The sequence below is a fragment of the Pseudophryne corroboree genome, chromosome 2 (assembly GCF_028390025.1).
Source record: "Pseudophryne corroboree isolate aPseCor3 chromosome 2, aPseCor3.hap2, whole genome shotgun sequence".
Taxonomy (NCBI): Eukaryota; Metazoa; Chordata; class Amphibia; order Anura; family Myobatrachidae; genus Pseudophryne; species Pseudophryne corroboree.
The window spans coordinates 500,762,228-500,782,239 of NC_086445.1; the positions used below are offsets into that span (position 1 = coordinate 500,762,228).

General features: G+C 47.8%; 1 protein-coding gene across 3 annotated transcripts in view; it reads right to left on the reverse strand.

Annotated features, from left to right (window-relative positions):
- The window catches only part of NLE1 (notchless homolog 1), a 151,647-nt gene that overhangs the window by 66,505 nt on the left and 65,130 nt on the right, over window positions 1-20,012 (reverse strand). For all 3 annotated transcript variants that reach the window (XM_063954010.1, XM_063954008.1, XM_063954009.1), the window contains 2 exons: window positions 11,546-11,643; window positions 9,954-10,146 (listed from right to left, as the gene is read on the reverse strand). In XM_063954010.1, the coding sequence (XP_063810080.1) occupies window positions 9,954-10,146; window positions 11,546-11,643 (291 nt within the window). The remainder of the gene's footprint in view (window positions 1-9,953; window positions 10,147-11,545; window positions 11,644-20,012) is intronic.

Consider the following 20,012-nt stretch of genomic DNA (forward strand, 5'->3'; position numbering starts at 1 on the left):
CTTGGGAATCTGCAGTTTCTTGTCTGGAGTTTCCCAAGCCTTTTCAAATAGCGCGTTCAGCTCATGAGATGGGGGAAACGTTACCTCAGGTTTCTTTTCCTTAAAGATGTGTACCCTCGTGTCAGGGACAGAGGGGTCATCTGTGATATGTAAAACATCTTTTTGCAATAATCATATAATGAACACTTTTGGCCACCCTTGGGTGTAACCTTGCATCATCGTAGTCGACACTGGAGTCAGAACTGGTATCAGTGTCTGCTATTTGGGATAGGGGGCGTTTTTGAGACCCTGCAGGGCCCTGTGACACCGTCAAAGCCATTGATTGACTCCCTGTATCATCCCTGGACTCAGCTTTGTCCAATCTCTTATGTAATAAAGTCACATTTGCATTTAAAACATTCCACATATCCAACCAATCAGGTGTCGGCGTTGCCGACGAAGACACCACAATCCTCTGCTCCACCTCCTCCTTAGATGAGCCTTCCGCTTCAGACATGCCGACACGCGTACCGACACCCCCCCCCCCACACACACACACACACACACACACACACACACACACACACACACACAGGGGTATATGTTTATGGAGACAGTTCCCCAATAAGGCCCCTTGGAGAAACAGAGAGAGAGAGAGAGAGTATGCCAGCACACACCCAGCGCCAACTGACACTGGAAATCAATTCCCAGATAAACAGCGCATATATATATATATATATATATATACACACATATACATACACACACACACCTCACTGCGCCAATTATAAGTGCCCCCCACACCCCTCTTTTTGCCCTCTGTCACCGTGTTCAGCAGGGGAGAGTCCGGGGAGCCAGCTTCTCTGCAGTGTGCTGTGGAGAAAATGGCGCTGGTTAGTGCTGTGGGATCAAGATCCGCCCCCTCAGTGGCGGGCTTCGGTCCCGCTCAAATTTTCCATACTGGCGGGGGATTATATAATCTACTGCCTCCGCAGCCTATATAACTTATTAGCCAGTCCTAGAGGTATATTATTGCTGCCCAGGGCCCCCCCCCCCCTGCACCCATCCGTGCGTGCAGTGTGTGTTGCGTGTGGGAGCAATGGCGCGCAGCGTTACCTCAGAAAAGAACTGAAGTCTTCTTTCTTTTAATACTCACCCGGCTTCTATCTTCCGGCTCTGTGAGGAGGACGGCGGCGCGGCTCCGGGACGAGCGGCGAGGTTGAGACCTGCGTTCCGACCCTCTGGAGCTAATGGTGTCCAGTATCCTAAGAAGCAGAACCTATCATTTTAGTAGGTCTGCTTCTCTCTCCTCAGTCCCACGATGCAGGAAGCCTGTTGCCAGCAGTGCTCCCTGAAAATAAAAAACCTAACAAAATTCTTTTTCAGAGAAACTCAGGAGAGCTCCCCTGTAATGCACCCAGCCTCCTCTGGGCACAGAATCTAACTGAGGTCTGGAGGAGGGGCATAGAGGGAGGAGCCAGTGCACACCCATCTAAAGTTCTTTATAGTGCCAATGTCTCCTGCGGAGCCCGTCTATACCCCATGGTCCTTAAGGAGTCCCCAGCATCCTCTAGGACGTAAGAGAAAAACATTGTAATTGAGGCTCATACAAATGGGTGGTTTTACATCTGTTCTGCCAGGAGTTCAGCTTGAACACTTAAAAAGTAGTGCTCACTAGAAGTCTAGACAGTGCTTTTAGAAAGCACTAGATCAAATAAAACATAGTAAGTAGCAGTTCAAGGTAGGAGCGACATTTGCTAATACAGTATACCATAGTTTAAAGGCAGTGCCACACTGGACAATATTTTAAACTATATCGCTCATTTTCACCTTTCAGAGCGACATAGTTTAATATATCGCCCAGTGAGTCCGGTACAAACGATGCACCTACCGCGGTTCGTAAACTCAGTAGTCTGTCCCTGCAGCTCAATTCTAGCTACTTTATTGGCGACACAGTGCATATCATTCAGGTGTTCATGAAATTGCTCAGTGTGGCCGCACTTTCGCATTCACTATCGTTCAACTGGGAGTACGGGAAATTCAAGGGAAAATAATGAACGACATCGTTCATGCTGTCCAGTGTGGCACTGCTCTAAGTATTTACAGTAGTGGTCTATCACCATTTTGATAAGTGTCCAATCTGTGGACATGATTTGAACGTTCAACAGGGCTTAGTACTGTGAAAGAGTTAAACCAATGGATCCCTTACAATACTTTCATCAGCTACATTATTGGTCAATTAACCACTTAACTGGTGTGGTTGCATGGGATACGACAGCAGCCAGCAGTGGTTTAGCTGACTAGGTTAAATCACATGAGACCGCACAGCCCTGCTGTGTAGCCTGGTTTTTGACAAGAACATCCAGTCTGCAGATGTGCAGAACTGGTCTCCTTTGACTCCCTGGACCCCCATGCAGTGATGCGGCAATATATGAAAGCTGACATCAAAGCTGGAATCGTGCCCCATAATGCCATGCAAACGGGATCAAAGTCTGAGTAGGGAAATTACCCTCCCCAGGCACCATTTGCCTGATCTCTGAAAGTGATCAGTAAACAGGGAGACTAATCATCAGTCTCCCCCAACACACACTGCGCTCTTCACGTGAGGGGGTGAGTAAATAAGAATTTACTCACCGGTAATTCTATTTCTCGTAGTCCGTAGTGGATGCTGGGTACTCCGTAAGAACCATGGGGAATAGACGGGCTCCGCAGGAGACTGGGCACTCTTAAAAGAAAGATTAGGTACTATATCTGGTGTGCACTGGCTCCTCCCTCTATGCCCCTGCTCCAGACCTCAGTTAGGGAAACTGTGCCCGGAAGAGCTGACATTACTAGGAAAGGATTTGGAATCCAGGGTAAGACTCATACCAGCCACACCGTACAACTTGTGATAACTATACCCAGTTAACAGTATGAACAACAACTGAGCCTCATTCAACAGATGGCTCAGAACAATAACCCTATAGTTAAGCAATAACTATATACAAGTATTGCAGAAAGTCCGCACTTGGGACGGGCTCCCAGCATCCACTACGGACTACGAGAAATAGAATTACCGGTGAGTAAATTCTTATTTTCTCTGACGTCCTAGTGGATGCTGGGTACTCCGTAAGGACCATGGGGATTATACCAAAGCTCCCAAACGGGCGGGAGAGTGCGGATGACTCTGCATCACCGAATGAGCAAACTCAAGGTCCTCCTCAGCCAGGGTATCAAACTTGTAGAATTTTGCAAAAGTGTTTGATCCCGACCAAGTAGCAGCTCGGCAAAGTTGTAAAGCCGAGACCCCTCGGGCAGCCGCCCAAGAAGAGCCCACCTTCCTCGTGGAATGGGCTTTTACTGATTTAGGATGCGGCAGTCCAGCCACAGAATGTGCAAGTTGAATCGTGCTACAGATCCAGCGAGCAATAGTCTGCTTAGAAGCAGGAGCACCCAGCTTGTTGGGTGCATGCAGGATAAACAGCGAGTCAGTTTTTCTGACTCTAGCCGTCCTGGAAACATAGATTTTCAGGGCCCGGACTACGTCCAGCAACTTGGAATCCTCCAAGTCCCGAGTAGCCGCAGGCACCACAATAGGTTGGTTTAAATGAAACGCTGATACCACCTTTGGGAGAAATTGGGGACGAGTCCTCAATTCTGCCCTGTCCATATGGAAGATCAGATAAGGGCTTTTACATGACAAAGCCGCCAATTCTGACACACGCCTAGCCGAAGCCAAGGCCAAAAGCATGACCACTTTCCACGTGAGATACTTCAACTCCACGGTCTGAAGAAGTGGCTCAAACCAATGTGATTTTAGGAAATCCAACACTACGTTGATATCCCAAGGTGCCACAGGAGGCACAAAAGGGGGCTGAATATGCAGCACTCCCTTAACAAACGTCTGAACTTCAGGCAGTGAAGCCAGTTCTTTTTGAAAGAAAATAGACAGGGCCGAAATCTGGACTTTAATGGATTCCAATTTTAGGCCCATAGTCACTCCTGACTGTAGGAAATGCAGAAATCGACCCAGCTGAAATTCCTCTGTTGGGGCCTTCATGGCCTCACACCAAGCAACATATTTTCGCCATATGCGGTGATAATGCTTTGCTGTCACATCCTTCCTAGCTTTTATCAGCGTAGGAATGACTTCAACCGGAATGCCCTTTTCCATCAGGATCCGGCGTTCAACCGCCATGCCGTCAAACGCAGCCGCGGTTTGTCTTGGAACAGACAGGGCCCCTGCTGTAGCAGGTCCTGTCGGAGCGGCAGAGGCCAAGGGTCCTCTGAGATCATTTCTTGTAGTTCCGGGTACCAAGTTCTTCTTGGCCAATCCGGAACGATGAGTATAGTTCTTACTCCTCTCTTTCTTATTATCCTCAGTACCTTTGGTATGAGAGGAAGAGGAGGGAACACATAAACCGACTGGTACACCCACGGTGTCACTAGAGCGTCCACAGCTATCGCCTGAGGGTCCCTTGACCTGGCGCAATATCTTTTTAGCTTTTTGTTGAGGCGGGACGCCATCATGTCCACCTGTGGCCTTTCCCAACGATTTACAATCAGCTGGAAGACTTCTGGATGAAGTCCCCACTCTCCCGGGTGGAGGTCGTGCCTGCTGAAGAAGTCTGCTTCCCAGTTGTCCACTCCCGGAATGAACACTGCTGACAGTGCTATCACGTGATTCTCCGCCCATCGGAGAATCCTTGTGGCTTCTGCCATTGCCATCCTGCTTCTTGTGCCACCCTGTCGGTTTACATGGGCGACCGCTGTGATGTTGTCTGACTGAATCAACACCGGCTGGTTTTGAAGCAGGGGTTTTGCTTGACTTAGGGCATTGTAAATGGCCCTTAGTTCCAGAATATTTATGTGTAGGGAAGTCTCCTGACTCGACCATTGTCCTTGGAAGTTTCTTCCCTGAGTGACTGCCCCCCAACCTCGGAGGCTTGCATCCGTGGTCACCAGGACCCAGTCCTGAATGCCGAATCTACGGCCCTCGAGAAGATGAGCACTCTGCAGCCACCATAGCAGAGACACCCTGGCCCTCGGGGACAGGGTGATCAACCGATGCATCTGAAGATGCGATCCGGACCACTTGTCTAACAGATCCCACTGAAAGATCCTTGCATGGAACCTGCCGAAGGGAATTGCTTTGTAAGAAGCTACCATCTTTCCCAGGACTCGCGTGCAGTGATGCACCGACACCTGTTTTGGTTTCAGGAGGTCTCTGACCAGAGATGAAAACTCCTTGGCCTTCTCCTCCGGGAGAAACACCTTCTTCTGTTCTGTGTCCAGAATCATGCCCAAGAACAGCAGACGCGTCGTAGGAACCAGCTGCGACTTTGGGATATTCAGAATCCAGCCGTGCTATTGTAGCACTTCCTGAGATAGTGCTACTCCGACCAACAACTGCTCCTTGGACCTCGCCTTTATAAGGAGATCGTCCAAGTACGGGATAATTATAACTCCCTTCATTCGAAGGAGTATCATAATTTCGGCCATTACCTTGGTAAATACCCTCGGTGCCGTGGACAGACCAAACGGCAACGTCTGGAATTGGTAATGGCAGTCCTGTACCACAAATCGGAGGTACTCCTGGTGAGGTGGGTAAATGGGGACATGTAGGTAAGCATCCTTGATGTCCAGTGATACCATAAAATCCCCCTCTTCCAGGCTTGCAATAACCGCCCTGAGCGATTCCATTTTGAACTTGAGCTTCCTTATATAAGTGTTCAAGGATTTCAAATTTAGAATGGGTCTCACCGAACCGTCTGGTTTCGGTACCACAAACATTGTGGAATAGTAACCCCGTCCCTGTTGAAGGAGGGGAACTTTGATTATCACCTGCTGGAGGTACAGCTTGTGAATTGCCGCCAGTACTACCTCCCTTTCCTTGGGAGTAGCTGGCAAGGCTGATTTGAGGTAACGGCGAGGGGGAGACGTCTCGAACTCCAGCTTGTATCCCTGAGATACCACTTGTAGAACCCAGAGATCCACCTGTGAGCGAACCCACTGGTCGCTGAAGTTCCGGAGACGGGCCCCCACCGCACCTGGCTCCACCTGTGGAGCCCCAGCGTCATGCGGTGGACTTAGTGGAAGCAGGGGAGGATTTTTGTTCCTGGGAACTGGCTGTCTGGTGCAGCTTTTTCCCTCTACCCCTGCCTCTGGGCAGAAAGGACGCGCCTCTGACCCGCTTGCCTTTCTGGGGCCGAAAGGACTGTACTTGATAATACGGTGCTTTCTTAGGCTGTGAGGGAACCTGAGGTAAAAAAGTCGACTTCCCAGCTGTTGCTGTGGACACGAGGTCCGAGAGACCGTCCCCAAACAATTCCTCACCCTTATAAGGCAAAACTTCCATGTGCCTTTTAGAATCAGCATCACCTGTCCACTGCCGAGTCCATAATACTCTCCTGGCAGAAATGGACATTGCATTAATTCTAGATGCCAGCCGGCAAATGTCCCTCTGTGCATCCCTCATATATAAGACTACGTCTTTAATATGCTCTATGGTTAGCAAAATAGTATCCCTGTCAAGGGAATCAATGTTATCTGACAGGGAATCAGACCATGCTGCTGCAGCACTACCCATCCATGCTGAAGCAATAGCAGGTCTCAGTATAGTACCTGAGTGTGTATACACAGACTTCAGGATAGCCTCCTGCTTTCTATCTGCAGGCTCCTTTAAGGCGGCCGTATCCTGAGACGGCAGTACCACCTTTTTTGATAAGCGTGTGAGCGCCTTGTCCACCCTAGGGGATGTCTCCCAGCGTAACCTATCCGTTGGCGGAAAAGGGTACGCCATTAGTAACCGCTTAGAAATCACTAATTTCTTATCTGGGGAACACCACGCTTCTTCACACAATTCATTTAACTCATCAGATGGGGTAAAAGTCACTGGTTGCTTTTTCTCCCCAAACATAATACCCTTTTTTGTGGTAACCGGGTTAATGTCAGAAATGTGCAACACATTTTTCATTGCCGTAATCATGCATCAGATGGCCCTTGTGGATTGTACATTTGTCTCATCCTCGTCGACACTGGAGTCAGACTCCGTGTCGACATCTGTGTCTGCCATCTGAGGTAGCGGGCGTTTTTGAGCCCCTGATGGCCTCTGAGACGCTTGGGCAGGCGCGGGCTGAGATGCCGGCTGTCCCAAAGCTGTTACGTCATCGAACCTTTTATGCAAGGAGTTGACACTGTCGGTTAATACCTTCCACATATCCATCCACTCTGGTGTCGGCCCCGCAGGGGGCGACATCACACTTATCGGCTCCTGCTCCGCCTCCATGTAAGCGTCCTCATCAAACATGTCGACACAGCCGTACCGACACACCGCACACACACACAGGGAATGCTCTGACTGAGGACAGGACCCCACAAAGTCCTTTGGGGAGACAGAGAGAGAGTATGCCAGCACACACCAGAGCGCTATATAACAGAGGGATTTACACTAATACAAAGTGAATTTCCCCCCAATAGCTGCTTATATCACCTTTTGCGCCTAAATTTATGTGTCCCCCCTCTCTTTTTTACCCTTTCCGTAGTGAATACTGCAGGGGAGAGCCTCGGGAGCGTCCTTCCAGCGGAGCTGTGAAGAGAAAATGGCGCTGGCTGTGCTGAGGAAGATAGCCCCGCCCCTTCAGCGGCGGGCTTCTCCCGCTTTTTTAATAATATTTATGGCGGGGGATTAGGCACATATACAGTTTAGAACTGTATTATGTGCATTTTGCGAGGTAAGGTATACAAATTGCAGCCCAGGGCGCCCCCCCCCAGCACCCTGCACCCACCAGTGACCGGAGCGTGTGGTGTGCTGTGGGAGCAATGGCGCACAGCTGCAGTGCTGTGCGCTACCTTATTGAAGACCGGAGTCTTCAGCCGCCGATTTTCTCCTGGATCTTCCGTCTTCTGGCTCTGCAAGGGGTACGGCGGCGCGGCTCCGGACGATCGAGGTCGGGCCCTGTGTTCGATCCCTCTGGAGCTAATGGTGTCCAGTAGCCTTAGAAGCACAAGCTAGCTGCAAGCAGGTAGGTTTGCTTCTCTCCCCTAAGTCCCACGTAGCAGTGAGTCTGTTGCCAGCAGATCTCACTGAAAATAAAAAACCTAACAAATACTTTCTTTTCTAGTAAGCTCGGGAGAGCCCACTAAGTGCATCCAGCTCTGGCCGGGCACAGATTCTAACTGAGGTCTGGAGGAGGGGCATAGAGGGAGGAGCCAGTGCACACCAGATATAGTACCTAATCTTTCTTTTAAGAGTGCCCAGTCTCCTGCGGAGCCCGTCTATTCCCCATGGTCCTTACGGAGTACCCAGCATCCACTAGGACGTCAGAGAAATGGGGATAAGGGATCTGCTATCAGTGGGTGTGCAGAAGGTAATATATATATATATCTCCAAATGAACAGAGAGCACTCACCAGGCTTCAAAGTAATGATGAAAGTGAATTTATTACTTCATATTGCGACACAAAGGCAGCTTCTTCACTTGGCCATCTGGTCTTGAGGAAGGGCCATGCTGGGCCCGAAACGTCGACAACTGCCTTTGTGTCGCAATATGAAGTACTAAATTCACTTTCATCATTACTTTGAAGCCTGGTGAGTGCTCTCTGTTCATGTGGATGTATTTTGGTCTGATCTGACCCTCAAATCAGTCACGGTCTTCTGTTCAGCCCCCCATCACATCTTTTGAGCTCACACCTGTAAAGGTGAAGGTGTTTTTCCCAACTGTTGAGACTGACTGATTTCCTAAACTGTACTGAGATTTTAACTGTATATGTATCTTTTAATAAAAAGCATATTTGGCATCTAATTGTGGCCTTTGGCCATTTTCTTTTTTGGTGACCTTTTGGTGTGAGGGTATATTTACAGGTACACAATCTATACCGTGGAGAGAATTTCCTGGATTGTATATGGAAGAATTTGGTTACTTCAAGGCTATGTACTGAGCGCAGTTGGTTTTTTGTTATCTCTCTCTCTGTTGGAAGGGGTAAAACAGGGAGGGTTGGCTTATATATTAGGTATTCTCTTACTACTAATGGTGTGTGTACTATTAATAGGATTTGTGGGGTCTATTACCAATGGGGTATGGGAGGTGATTTTACAATAGGGGCCTATGGACACGGGGTGGTGCCACCCTCTTTTGCGCCCTTGAGCATCAGATTATTTTTTGCACCCACAGACCACAAGTTTCTTATTGAGAAAGTCAGGGGGAAAAAAGAAAGTAAATTGTGTTTATATGTCACTCTTAGGTTCAGTTATGTGGTGAGGGTCAGAATTTACTACTATTTGTCCACATTATTGTATGACTGGCAGCCACCAACACTAGTTTTGTCTATTACATTGACCATAAAAAATTTGAGTCGGTCCTTGACCACCAACCCAGGGCACTCCTACAAGTGTCCTGAGACACACAATTTTTTAAACGACAATTGCTAAATGGTTTTGCAGGGGGAAAAAAATCATCAGTTACAGATGTGTCCGCATACATCTTTGCTGCAGTCATGAAAACAGCCCCAATTGACAAGCCAGGTCTTGCAAGAATCTTCTAGCGTCGGGCGTCTTTTTTGCAAAAAATGTGTCTTATTTGTAATGCAATGGGACTAGGACACACAAGGAGACTGCTAATTAATTTGATATATGGCACTTGTATATGTATGCAACTGAGCCTCTGAATCTGTACACAAAATGCTACAATGTAGCAGCCGCAGCTTTTTTCCAATGCAAGTTCTGTTCTGTATACAGATTCAGACACACACAATATCAAATGTCATATCAAATTAATCAACAGTCTCTTTGTGCGTCCTAGTCACGTTGTGAATAAGACGCATTTTTGTAAAAAAAAAACGCTCAAGGTTAGCAGAGTTGCACGGGAACTGGTGGTTCACTCACGCCAGGCATCTTGCGCTGCACGGCGTATTGAGGCTAGATGTTTGAGGACACATCTGTAAGAGGTCAAAAGGACAACACAAATTGTAATGTCCCAAATACTCTTGTAAACTTACATCAGTGACTCTCCATACTTTAATGGTTCTATCCTGAGAAGAGGAATACAGTAAGCCATCTCCACCCCACTTAACAGCAGTCACTGACTGTGTATGGCTGGTAAGAATCTTCTGACACTGGCTCATGACAGTATCCCAGATACGAATGCTGCAGTCTTTGGAGGCACTGGCAAGGTATCTACACTCTGGGTTTCTAGAAAGAGGGAACCAAGAAAGGAAATTACGTGGCAATACTCAGAAAGTTAAACAGTCATGTCACAGATTTACATAAATAAGCAGCAAAACAGAATGATAACAGTATATACTATTAGAGTTTTATAGCTATGACATACATTAGGAGCATAATGCTAAACAAGAGCTTTTGCTAAAAGAGAGCTCCGTGTTAGGGCCTTATTAATTCTATAAACCTCACAGTATTAAAACCATAAATGCCATAGACCTGGGACCTATGTGGTTTAGCAGATACTCTCTAACAACTGGGAGAAATATAAAAGCAAACTGCAGTCATTGGGGGTAATTCAATACATTTGCACTTGGGGGGTAATTCAGACTTGATCGTAGCAGCAAATTTGTTAGCAGTTGGGCAAAACCATGTGCACTGCAGGGGAGGCAGATATAACATGTGCAGAGAGAGTTAGATTTGGGTGTGGTGTGTTCAAACTGAAATCTAAATTGCAGTGTAAAAATAAAGCAGCCAGTATTTACCCTGCACAGAAACAAAATAACCCCCCCAAATCTAACTCTCTCTGCAAATGTTATATCTGCCACACCTGCAGTGCACATGGTTTTGCCCAACTGCTAACAAATTTGCTGCTGCGATCAGATCTGAATTACCCCCTTAGTCCAAAAGATAAATTCCTGCAACAGAGCTGAATCACCCCCATTGAGTTACTGTCATTACAACTTACTAGACAGCTGATGTCCAATCATCTCCATTTACAATTACTCTGTATTTTGCATTTAATTTCAACTTTCTCGCAAGCCACCTTGGAGCGGGATTACAGACAGTGGCAGAGTGATTATCTCTAGATCAACTCTGGGAATAAATATGGAAACTGTGGCTTTTTTCATATGAGGATTTTCAGAGGAAATAAGAATAACTTCTGTTACATTCTTCCAGGTTTAGCACTGAACCGTCAAACAGAAAAAAGAAAAAGAATACTTTATAAATGCACATGATGATTCAGACCTACGGCTCACACAGAATGATGGAAATCAGTGAAAAATTGTTTTCCAGTTGTATGGATTTCTCCAGGTTAGTAATATACCAATTAATATATTTGGGGGTCAATTCAATAAGGGGTGAGTCTCTGCTGCACAGAAATGCCCCCACGCTGTCCTTTTCCCGCCACTATGGGGCTGCGAAACAAAAATTAGTGACTCCAGAGCTACCGAAAATGTGGCATATATGAGCACTTACTCACAGATATGAGAAAATTGCAGTTAATTGCAGACCATTTTAGTCAAACTCAAACTGAAAAAAAATTACTAATTACATCACTATGGCAACCTAAGGTCACAGGTTATAGCTCTCCAGCCATTGCTGTAACACAACTCTTTTCTATAAGGAAAAAAAATTAAGTCTGGCTTACAAGTGAAGAGGTTCCCAGCACAGCCATGTAATCCACTTAGAGTGTCCTATTAATGTTTTGCCAATCTGCTTTCCTGTGTTTGGGTCCCAAATGAAAATCTGAAAAGAAGTTAAACATACAAGTAAATATTTAAGATGAATAAAAATTGAGATTGTGATACTAATATGGGGAGAAGGGGGGAGTAAAAATTCAGCATGCCAGATGGCTAGATTACTCAAGGAAATACAAGAACGTCACAAAAGTGGTGAATGGGTTCTACTAGCAGTTATGTGTATGGGGTCCAAAGCAGCACTTTAAATTTCTCCAGCTGGGTGTGCTGGCTCCTCCCCTCTATGCCCCCTCCCGCAGGCAGTTTAGAAAAAAGGGCCCTCAGGAAAGGATGCACACTCTGGAGCTTCAGAGAGTTTTCTTCAGTTTCTTTTAAAACTTTGTTATTTTTGGTATGCTGTTTGGGTAACAGCATACCTGCACCGTGGGAGTTACATGAGGGACGGTCACCGGCCTCTGTAAGGTGTCAGAGCTGCTTCCCCACTGCCGGACCACCGTCCTGAGAGGTTCTAGTACAGCGGGGCACTGCGCTTTAGCGGTCACAATCGCAGCACGCCGCACACCCCTAACAATTGCCTGAAGGTGGCGACAGTGGAGAGTATAAACCGGGGGCCACGCTAGGGTGTTCCCCCAGTCCATGGTGCGGCAATAACTCAGGGGAGGCCTAAGAGACCCTCCAGGGGGGGGGACCCGATATAGCCGCCTGTGTATATTGGCAGCGGTGGTTAAAACTAGCACTTGCTGTGATGTTTTTAAACTCCTAGGGAGACTTTGCCAGTGTAAATATAACTGAAACTCCGGCACCGTTACAGAAGAAACTGGATTTTAATTACACACCAGTAAATCCATTTCTCGTAGTCCATAAGGGATACTGGGGTGACTTAGTACGTTGGGGTATAGACGGGGTCCAAAGGAGCTGGTGCACTTTAAATTTCTTCACTGGGTGTGCTGGCTCCTCCCCTCTATGCCTCCTCCCACAGGCAGTTATAGGTAAAACAGTGCCCGTAGGAGAAAGGGCATATATGAGAGAAGGAACATTATAACAATGGGGGTCTTTCAGAGTTGATCGCTAGCTGCTGTTGTTCGCAGCGATCAGGCTAAAAAATAGCATTTCTGCACATGTGTATGCCCCGCAATGTGCACGCGCGACGTACGAGTACAAAAGCCCATAGTGGTTGTGCACAGGTTCTGGTAAAGTTTTAGTCGCCCTGACGGCCGCAAGAAGATTGACAGGAAGAGGGCGTTTCTGGGTGTCAACTGACTGTTTTCAGGGAGAGTTTGCAAAAACGCAGGCGTGTCTGAAAAAACGCAGGCGTGGCTGGGCGGGTGTATGACGTCAAATCCGGACACGAATAGGCTGAAGTGATCGCAAGCGCTGAGTAAGTTTAGAGCTACTCAGAAACTGCACAAACTTTTTGCAGAGCTCGGCTGCACATGCGTTCGCACTTTTGCTAAGCTAAAATACACTCCCCAGTGGGCGGCGGTATAGCGTTTGCACGGCTGCTAAAACTAGCCAGTGAGCGATCAACTCAGAATGACCCCCTATGAGTGGTGAGATTTATACACCAGCACACCACTAACATACAACAATGGCTGGTAACAACAACAGCAATAGCTGAACAGGTAACCACATAAAAGAGAACCTGCATAAAAGTCAACGCACTGAGGCAGCGCTTAATATCCCTTGTGGACTACAAGAAAAGGACTTGCCAGAAGGTAATTCAAATCCCATTTTCTCTAGCATCCATAAGGAATATTGGGGAGACTTAGTACGATGGGGACATCCCAAAGCTACCAGAATGGGCGGGAATGTGCAGAGACTGCTGCAGCACCGCCTGCCCAAACTGGGTATCAAAACTTGTAGAACTCCACAAAAGTGTTCTTCCCTGACCAGGTAGCAGCTCAGCATAGTTGCAAGGCCGAGACTCCACCGGCAGCCGCCCATGAAGACCCCACTGATCTTGTAGAGTGGGATTTCAGAGATTTAGGAATAGGCAAGGCTGCCGACACATAGGCCTGCTGGATAGTAAGCCTAAGCCAACGAACAATAGACTGCTTCGAAGCAGGACCTCCCTTTATCTGCGCATCATATAGCACGAACAAGGAATCCGTCTTTTTGATCCGAGCCGTCCGACTGATATAGATCTTCAAGGCTCGCACAGCATCTAACGCTTCCGGAGGAGCAGAAGATCCAGAACTTGACGGAACCACAATAAGTTGATTCAGGTGAAATGCGGAGACAACCTTCGGCAGGAACTGTTCTCTAGTCCGGAGCTCCGCTCTGCCCTTGTAAAAGACCAAATATGGACTTTTACACGACAAGGCCCCCAATTCTGAGATACGCCGAGCAGAAGCCAAGGCCAGCAATATCACAGTCTTCCACGTGAGGTACTTGTCTTCTACCGTCATCAGAGGTACAAACCAGGGGGACTATAGAAATTCCAACACTACATTGAAATCCCAGGGTGCCGAGGGCGGCACAAAAGGAGGCTATATGTGGAGTACTCCATGCAAGAAGGTATGAACTTCTGGCAACATTGCCAATTTCTTCGGGAAGAAAACGGAGAGAGCTGAAATCTGGACCTTAAAGGAACCCAGACGTAAGCCCTTATCCACACCAGCCTGCAGGAAACGTAAGAAACGTCCCAAGTGAAACTCTGCAGATGGATACGTGCGGTCCTCGTACCAAGAGACATCTCTCCAAGATATGATGATAGTGTTTTGACGTCACAGGCTTCCTGGCCTGAACCATGGTAGCAATAACCTTTTTGAAAAGGCCCTTTATGAGCTAGGATGTTCCGCTCAACCTCCATGCCGTCAAACTAAGTTGCCGTAAGTCCGGGTAGACAATCGGTCCCTGTAGAAGAAGCTCTCTTTTTAGTGGTAGAGGCCAAAGGTCTTCGGCGGACATGTCCAGAAGATCTGCGTACCACGCCCTCCGAGGGGCAATCAGAATTGCCTGGACTCCTTGATTCCTGATTCGCCTGAGCACCCTTGGGAGCAACAGAATCAGAGGAAACAGCTAGACCAGCCGATAAGGCCAAGGCAATGTCAGTGCATCCACTGCCCTCGCCTGAGGGTCCCTGGTTCGTGAGCAATACCAGTGAAGTTTCTTGTTGAGACGAGAAGCCATAATGTCTATCTGTGGGCAGTCCCACCAGTAGATGATCTGCTGGAACTCCTGCTGGTGGAGATCCCACTCCCCCGAGTGTAGATCGTGATGACTCAGGAAGTCCGCTACCCAGTTTACTCCCGGAATGAAGATTGCGGACATTGCTCTTGCATTTCTTACTGCCCAGAGGAATATCCTTGATACCTCTCGCATGCAGGCTCTGCTTTTTGTCCCCCCTTGCCGACTGATGTACGCCACTGCTGTGGCATTGTCAGACTGTACTTGGATCTCGTGACCCTTGAGCAGAGGAGAGGAGAGGCCTGAAACAGAGCATTGTAGATCGCCCAAAGTTCCAGAATGTTGATCGGAAGGAGGGTTTCGTGGGCTGATCACCTGCCCTGGAACTGCACCCTTGGGTGACAGCTCCCCATCCTCGTAGACTCGCATCTGTCGTGAGGAGGGTCCAATCCTGAATCCCGAAACTCTGGCCCTTCAGTAGATTGGAGGACTGCAGCCACCACAGGAGGGAAATCCTGGCCTGAGGTGACAGCCGAATCATCCAGTGCATCTGTAGATGTGATCCGGACCACTTGCTCAGGAGAGCCAAATGAAATGTTCTGGCATGGAACCTTCCATATTGGATCGCCTCGTATGAGGCGACCATCTTTCCAAACAATCTTATGCAAAGATGGATGGACACTCGAGTAGGTCGGAGCACCTAAAGTGTTCTCGCCTTGTCCTCTGGTAGGAACACCTTCTGGGCCACAGTATCCAGCAAAATCCCCAGGAACAGGAGCTGCTGTGAGTTGGCTCCAGGTGGGACTTCTGTAAGTTGAGGATCCACCCATGGTGTGACAGAAGGTGGATAGTGTGGTCGATATGGAGCAACAAAAGCTCCCTGGATCTCGCTTTTATCGGAAGATCGTCTAGGTAAGGGACAACACTGACCCCCTGGACCCGGAGCTGGAATATCATCTTCGCCATCACCTTTGTGAATACCCTCGGAGCTGTGGACAGGCCGAAGGGCAGTGTCTGGAACTGGTAGTGAGCGTCCAGCAGTGCAAACCTCAGGTACGGCTGGTGAGGTGGCCAAATCGGAATATGAACGTAGGCATCCTTGATATCCAAGGAAACCATGAATTCCTGTTCTTCCAATCCTGCTCGCAAGGATTCCATTTTGAACTTGAACACATTCAGGTAAGGATTCAAGAACTTCAGATTCAAATGGGTCTTACCGAACCGTCCGGCTTTGGTACCACAAACAGGTTGGAGTAGTAACCTTTGCCTCGTTGTGGTATAGGTACTGGAACAATGACGTGGGACTGGACCAACTTTTGTATGGCCTTTCGCAACGTAACCTGCCTTTTCTCCAAAGCTGGTAAGCTTGATTTGAAAAATCGTTGGGGAGGAGCACCGTCAAACTCAAGCTTGTAGCCCTGAGAAATTAGATCCTTCACCCAGGTATCCTGGCAGGAAACCTCCCAGATGCGGCTGAAGTGACGCAGTCGAGCTCCCACCTCGAGATCCCCTTGGGGTGGGTGGGCACAGTCATGCTGAAGCCTTAGTGGAAGCTGAACTGGTGGACTGTTCCTGAGAACCAGCGGTTGCAGGCTTTCTCGTCTTACCTCTGGTGCCTCTAGCCGCATTGGAGGCACCTCTAGCCCTAGATCAAAATCTGTTAGACCAAAAGGAGGAACGTCTCACTGGCGGGGCCCCAGAGGGGAGAAATGTGGATTTCCCAGCAGTGACCTTGGAAATCCACATATCCAACTCAACCGTAAAGAGTCATTCACCAGAAAAGGGGAGGGATTCCACACTTCGCTTGTATTCTGCTTCCGCTATCCACTGACGCAACCTCAAGGCCCTGCGCGCCGACACTGCCATTGCAGAAGTCAGAGCATTAATATTCCCCATCTCCTTGAGCGAATCACACAGGACGCGTGTAGCGTCCTGAACGTGCCTTAGGAGGGTCACCGTAGTGACCAGAGGCATAGCCCAGGAGAGGCCCTCTTGAATTTGAGCGGCCCATGAATGAATGCCAAGGGTCATCCAGCAATCCGCTATAACCGGCCTTTGCGATACACCTGCTACCATGTAAATAGATTTGTGTGTAGCTTCTATTTTTCTGTCTCCAGGATCCTTTATAGTAAAGGAGCCCAGGGCAGGCAGCACCGCCTTTTTGGACAGTCGAGAGACTGATACATGAACCCCCGGGGGGTTCCTCACAGAATTTCCTACCTTCAGGAGCAAATGGGAAAGTGCGCAAAAACATTTTTGACACTTGAAAATTTTGTCTGGATTTTTCCAGGCTAACTTGAATAGGTCATCTAACTCTGCAGAATCAAGGAAAGTCACATTAGGCTTGTTTTGTGCAGCGTCCTCTAGAGGAAGCTTTAACACGTCCCGTATAGCCAGAATGAGGGGTTCAATACCCTAAGCAGAATCGGAATCCCCACTAACGGGATCCAAGTCTTCCTCATCCTCCTGTATTTCCTCATCTGAATCAGAGAGCAGAGCAGGGAAACCACGCTTCTGTGGTCCTGCATGGGAAGGGAGGGGGGGGGGGGTGGAGGGGGGGCCGCTGTGTAACATCTGCCCTGGCAGCTAAGTCTGCAACAGCCTGTTGTAGTAACAGAGTTTTCTGTACATTAGCAGTGAGCTGGGGTGACATATCAGACATCATAGTTTGAGAGACCCTGGCCAGGAGGGCTCTGTACCCTCTCCCTCTCCCCCAGCCCCTTCACTTGTGAAGATTGGATGCATTGTTCACAAGAAATAGAATCAGATGATAATGGTGATAATCTAGTGTGACATACACTGCACAGCTTGTGTTTACCCATGTTTCACAGTAAGCACAACAACATACACACACAGACCGTAATACTTTTCAAGCCTGCCTTTACTGTGAGAGGAGACACGGAGAGAGAGACCCCAGCACACCCCTAGCTGCACAGCCCCAGTGAGGCTGACCGCTAATTTTATCACAGTAACACTAATAATTTCTGTCCTGTAGAGGACCCAGATAGTGTACAATAGCGGCTCTCCCCCTTTGCTACACCCTGGGGTATATTTACTAACATTCGTAATTCTCCCGATTTGGTGGGAGAATAATCACGAATGACATCGAAAGTGTAAAACTGCAACTTTTTGAATTTATTACGACTAATTTACTAAGCTGCCGTATTCTGCATTTTCGGGTTTTCCGATGTCGATGTCATTCGTGTTTTTTTTTTTTTTTTTACGGCAGTGATTAGCAAAACACTGCCGACTTTTTCTAAATGAATCTCGGCCGGATTTGTGTGATCCGTGCTGGGGTTCTTTTTTTTTTTAGAGAAAGATTGCATGTTCCTGCGTATAGTTATGTGCGTATAGTTAAGAATATAGATATAAACTGTATTTACTGTATATTATGTATGCGGCGGGAATCCAGAGGTGACCACCCACAAGATCAGTTGGAAAAGACATCGCCCACCTTTTCAAATCAACCTATGACCTCTCCTGTAATGTAAAGATGCATCTCTGTGTCCAATGGACAATGAGATCACAGTAACCATTGTATTGTTTATGGAAGTAGTGTATAAAAAGCCTGTTGCTGCCTGGCCGGTCAGAAGAATCTGAACGCTATCTACCTGATGAGCGGAGGACTGGTCCAGGTTGCGCAAGCGAACATTCTCACGTATGCACATTGACTGTATCCATTATTCTGTTGTAGATTTATCTTGTTAGCCTTGTAGTGTATAATTTGTATTGTTATCCCCTTTTCAAATAATCCACTGTGGCCTTAGAACCCAACTACATATCGGTGTTGTGTCTTCATTTTCCCTGCTAGGGTTTAAAGCGTATTTAACTGTATAAGGTTTAAGAGTGTATTGATAAGGTGTGTACGCACTGCGGGTACTTTATACCGTCAGCGCTGCGTAAGGTTTAAGGTATAACATCACTGCATCGTATTACTAATAAGGTTTAAAGTTTATCAAGAGTGTGAGCGCGCGCTGTGCGTACTTTGTACCCCCAGCGCGGCGTGTGTACGTTAAGTCCGTACAACTTACGGGACTCTGTACGCAAATAGCGTATGTCAAAGTCGGAAAAATATCATGCTACACATTGCCATATATCCACCCCATGCGCGTGCCTGCTGCACGTGCACATTCTCTCCCGTGCGTACGGATACTCGCAGCTGCGTGATGGCGCCTCCTCGGCCATGCGCTCGAGCGCGTGGTATGTGCATTTACGGTAGAGTTCGTGTGCGTCTAGCGGGCGACTCAATCGTTAAATAATAAAACCAAATAGTATGTTTTATAGATAATGTTCCCCTTAATAATGACACTAAGTTTGTTTAATGTAAATGGTCGCTGGACAGAGGAATTCCTCTTTGCATGGTACGAAGGGTCAGACAGGGTTTGAGCAGCTGTGTCTGGTACCTAACTAAAGAACATTTTATTAGAAACAATCCGGTGCTGGTTAGGTAAAGATTAATCGCTCCTGCGTATAGTTATGGCCATTAGTATTTTCTGGACATTTACTATATTTGCGATTCATTACCCATGCGGCGGGAATCTTCAGATTCCCTCCCACCTGAGCAGTTTGATATAGTCACAGCCCACCTGTTCAAACTAACCTATGACCTTTTGTTATGATGCGAGGAGACATTCCTGTGTCCAATGAACAATGAGATTATAGGTCCCTTTGTAGTGTACTGTACGCAGTGTATATAAGATCAGCCAGCCTGGGCGAACTCTCCACAAACGGTTTTCATCTTGACTAGCTTGGAGCTGGTACCAGAAGCTGCGCAGCGATCGTTCCCAGTGTGTGTAAGTTATTCTCTGTAACCAACTTGTTCTCTGTTTGTATTGGCCATACTCTCTCTCTCTTTGTTATAGTATAGGATTGTGACGCTATTGTATATTTCTCCGACGTCCTAGTGGATGCTGGGAACTCCGTAAGGACCATGGGGAATAGCGGCTCCGCAGGAGACTGGGCACAAAAGTAAAGCTTTAGGACTACCTGGTGTGCACTGGCTCCTCCCCCCATGACCCTCCTCCAAGCCTCAGTTAGATTTTTGTGCCCGGCCGAGAAGGGTGCACACTAGGGGCTCTCCTGAGCTTCTTAGTGAAAGTTTAGTTTTAGGTCTTTTATTTTCAGTGAGACCTGCTGGCAACAGGCTCACTGCATCGAGGGACTAAGGGAAGAAGAAGCGAACCTGCCTGCTTGCAGCCAGCTTGGGCTTCTTAGGCTACTGGACACCATTAGCTCCAGAGGGACCGAACACAGGCCCAGCCTCGGAGCTCGATCCCACAGCCGCGCCGC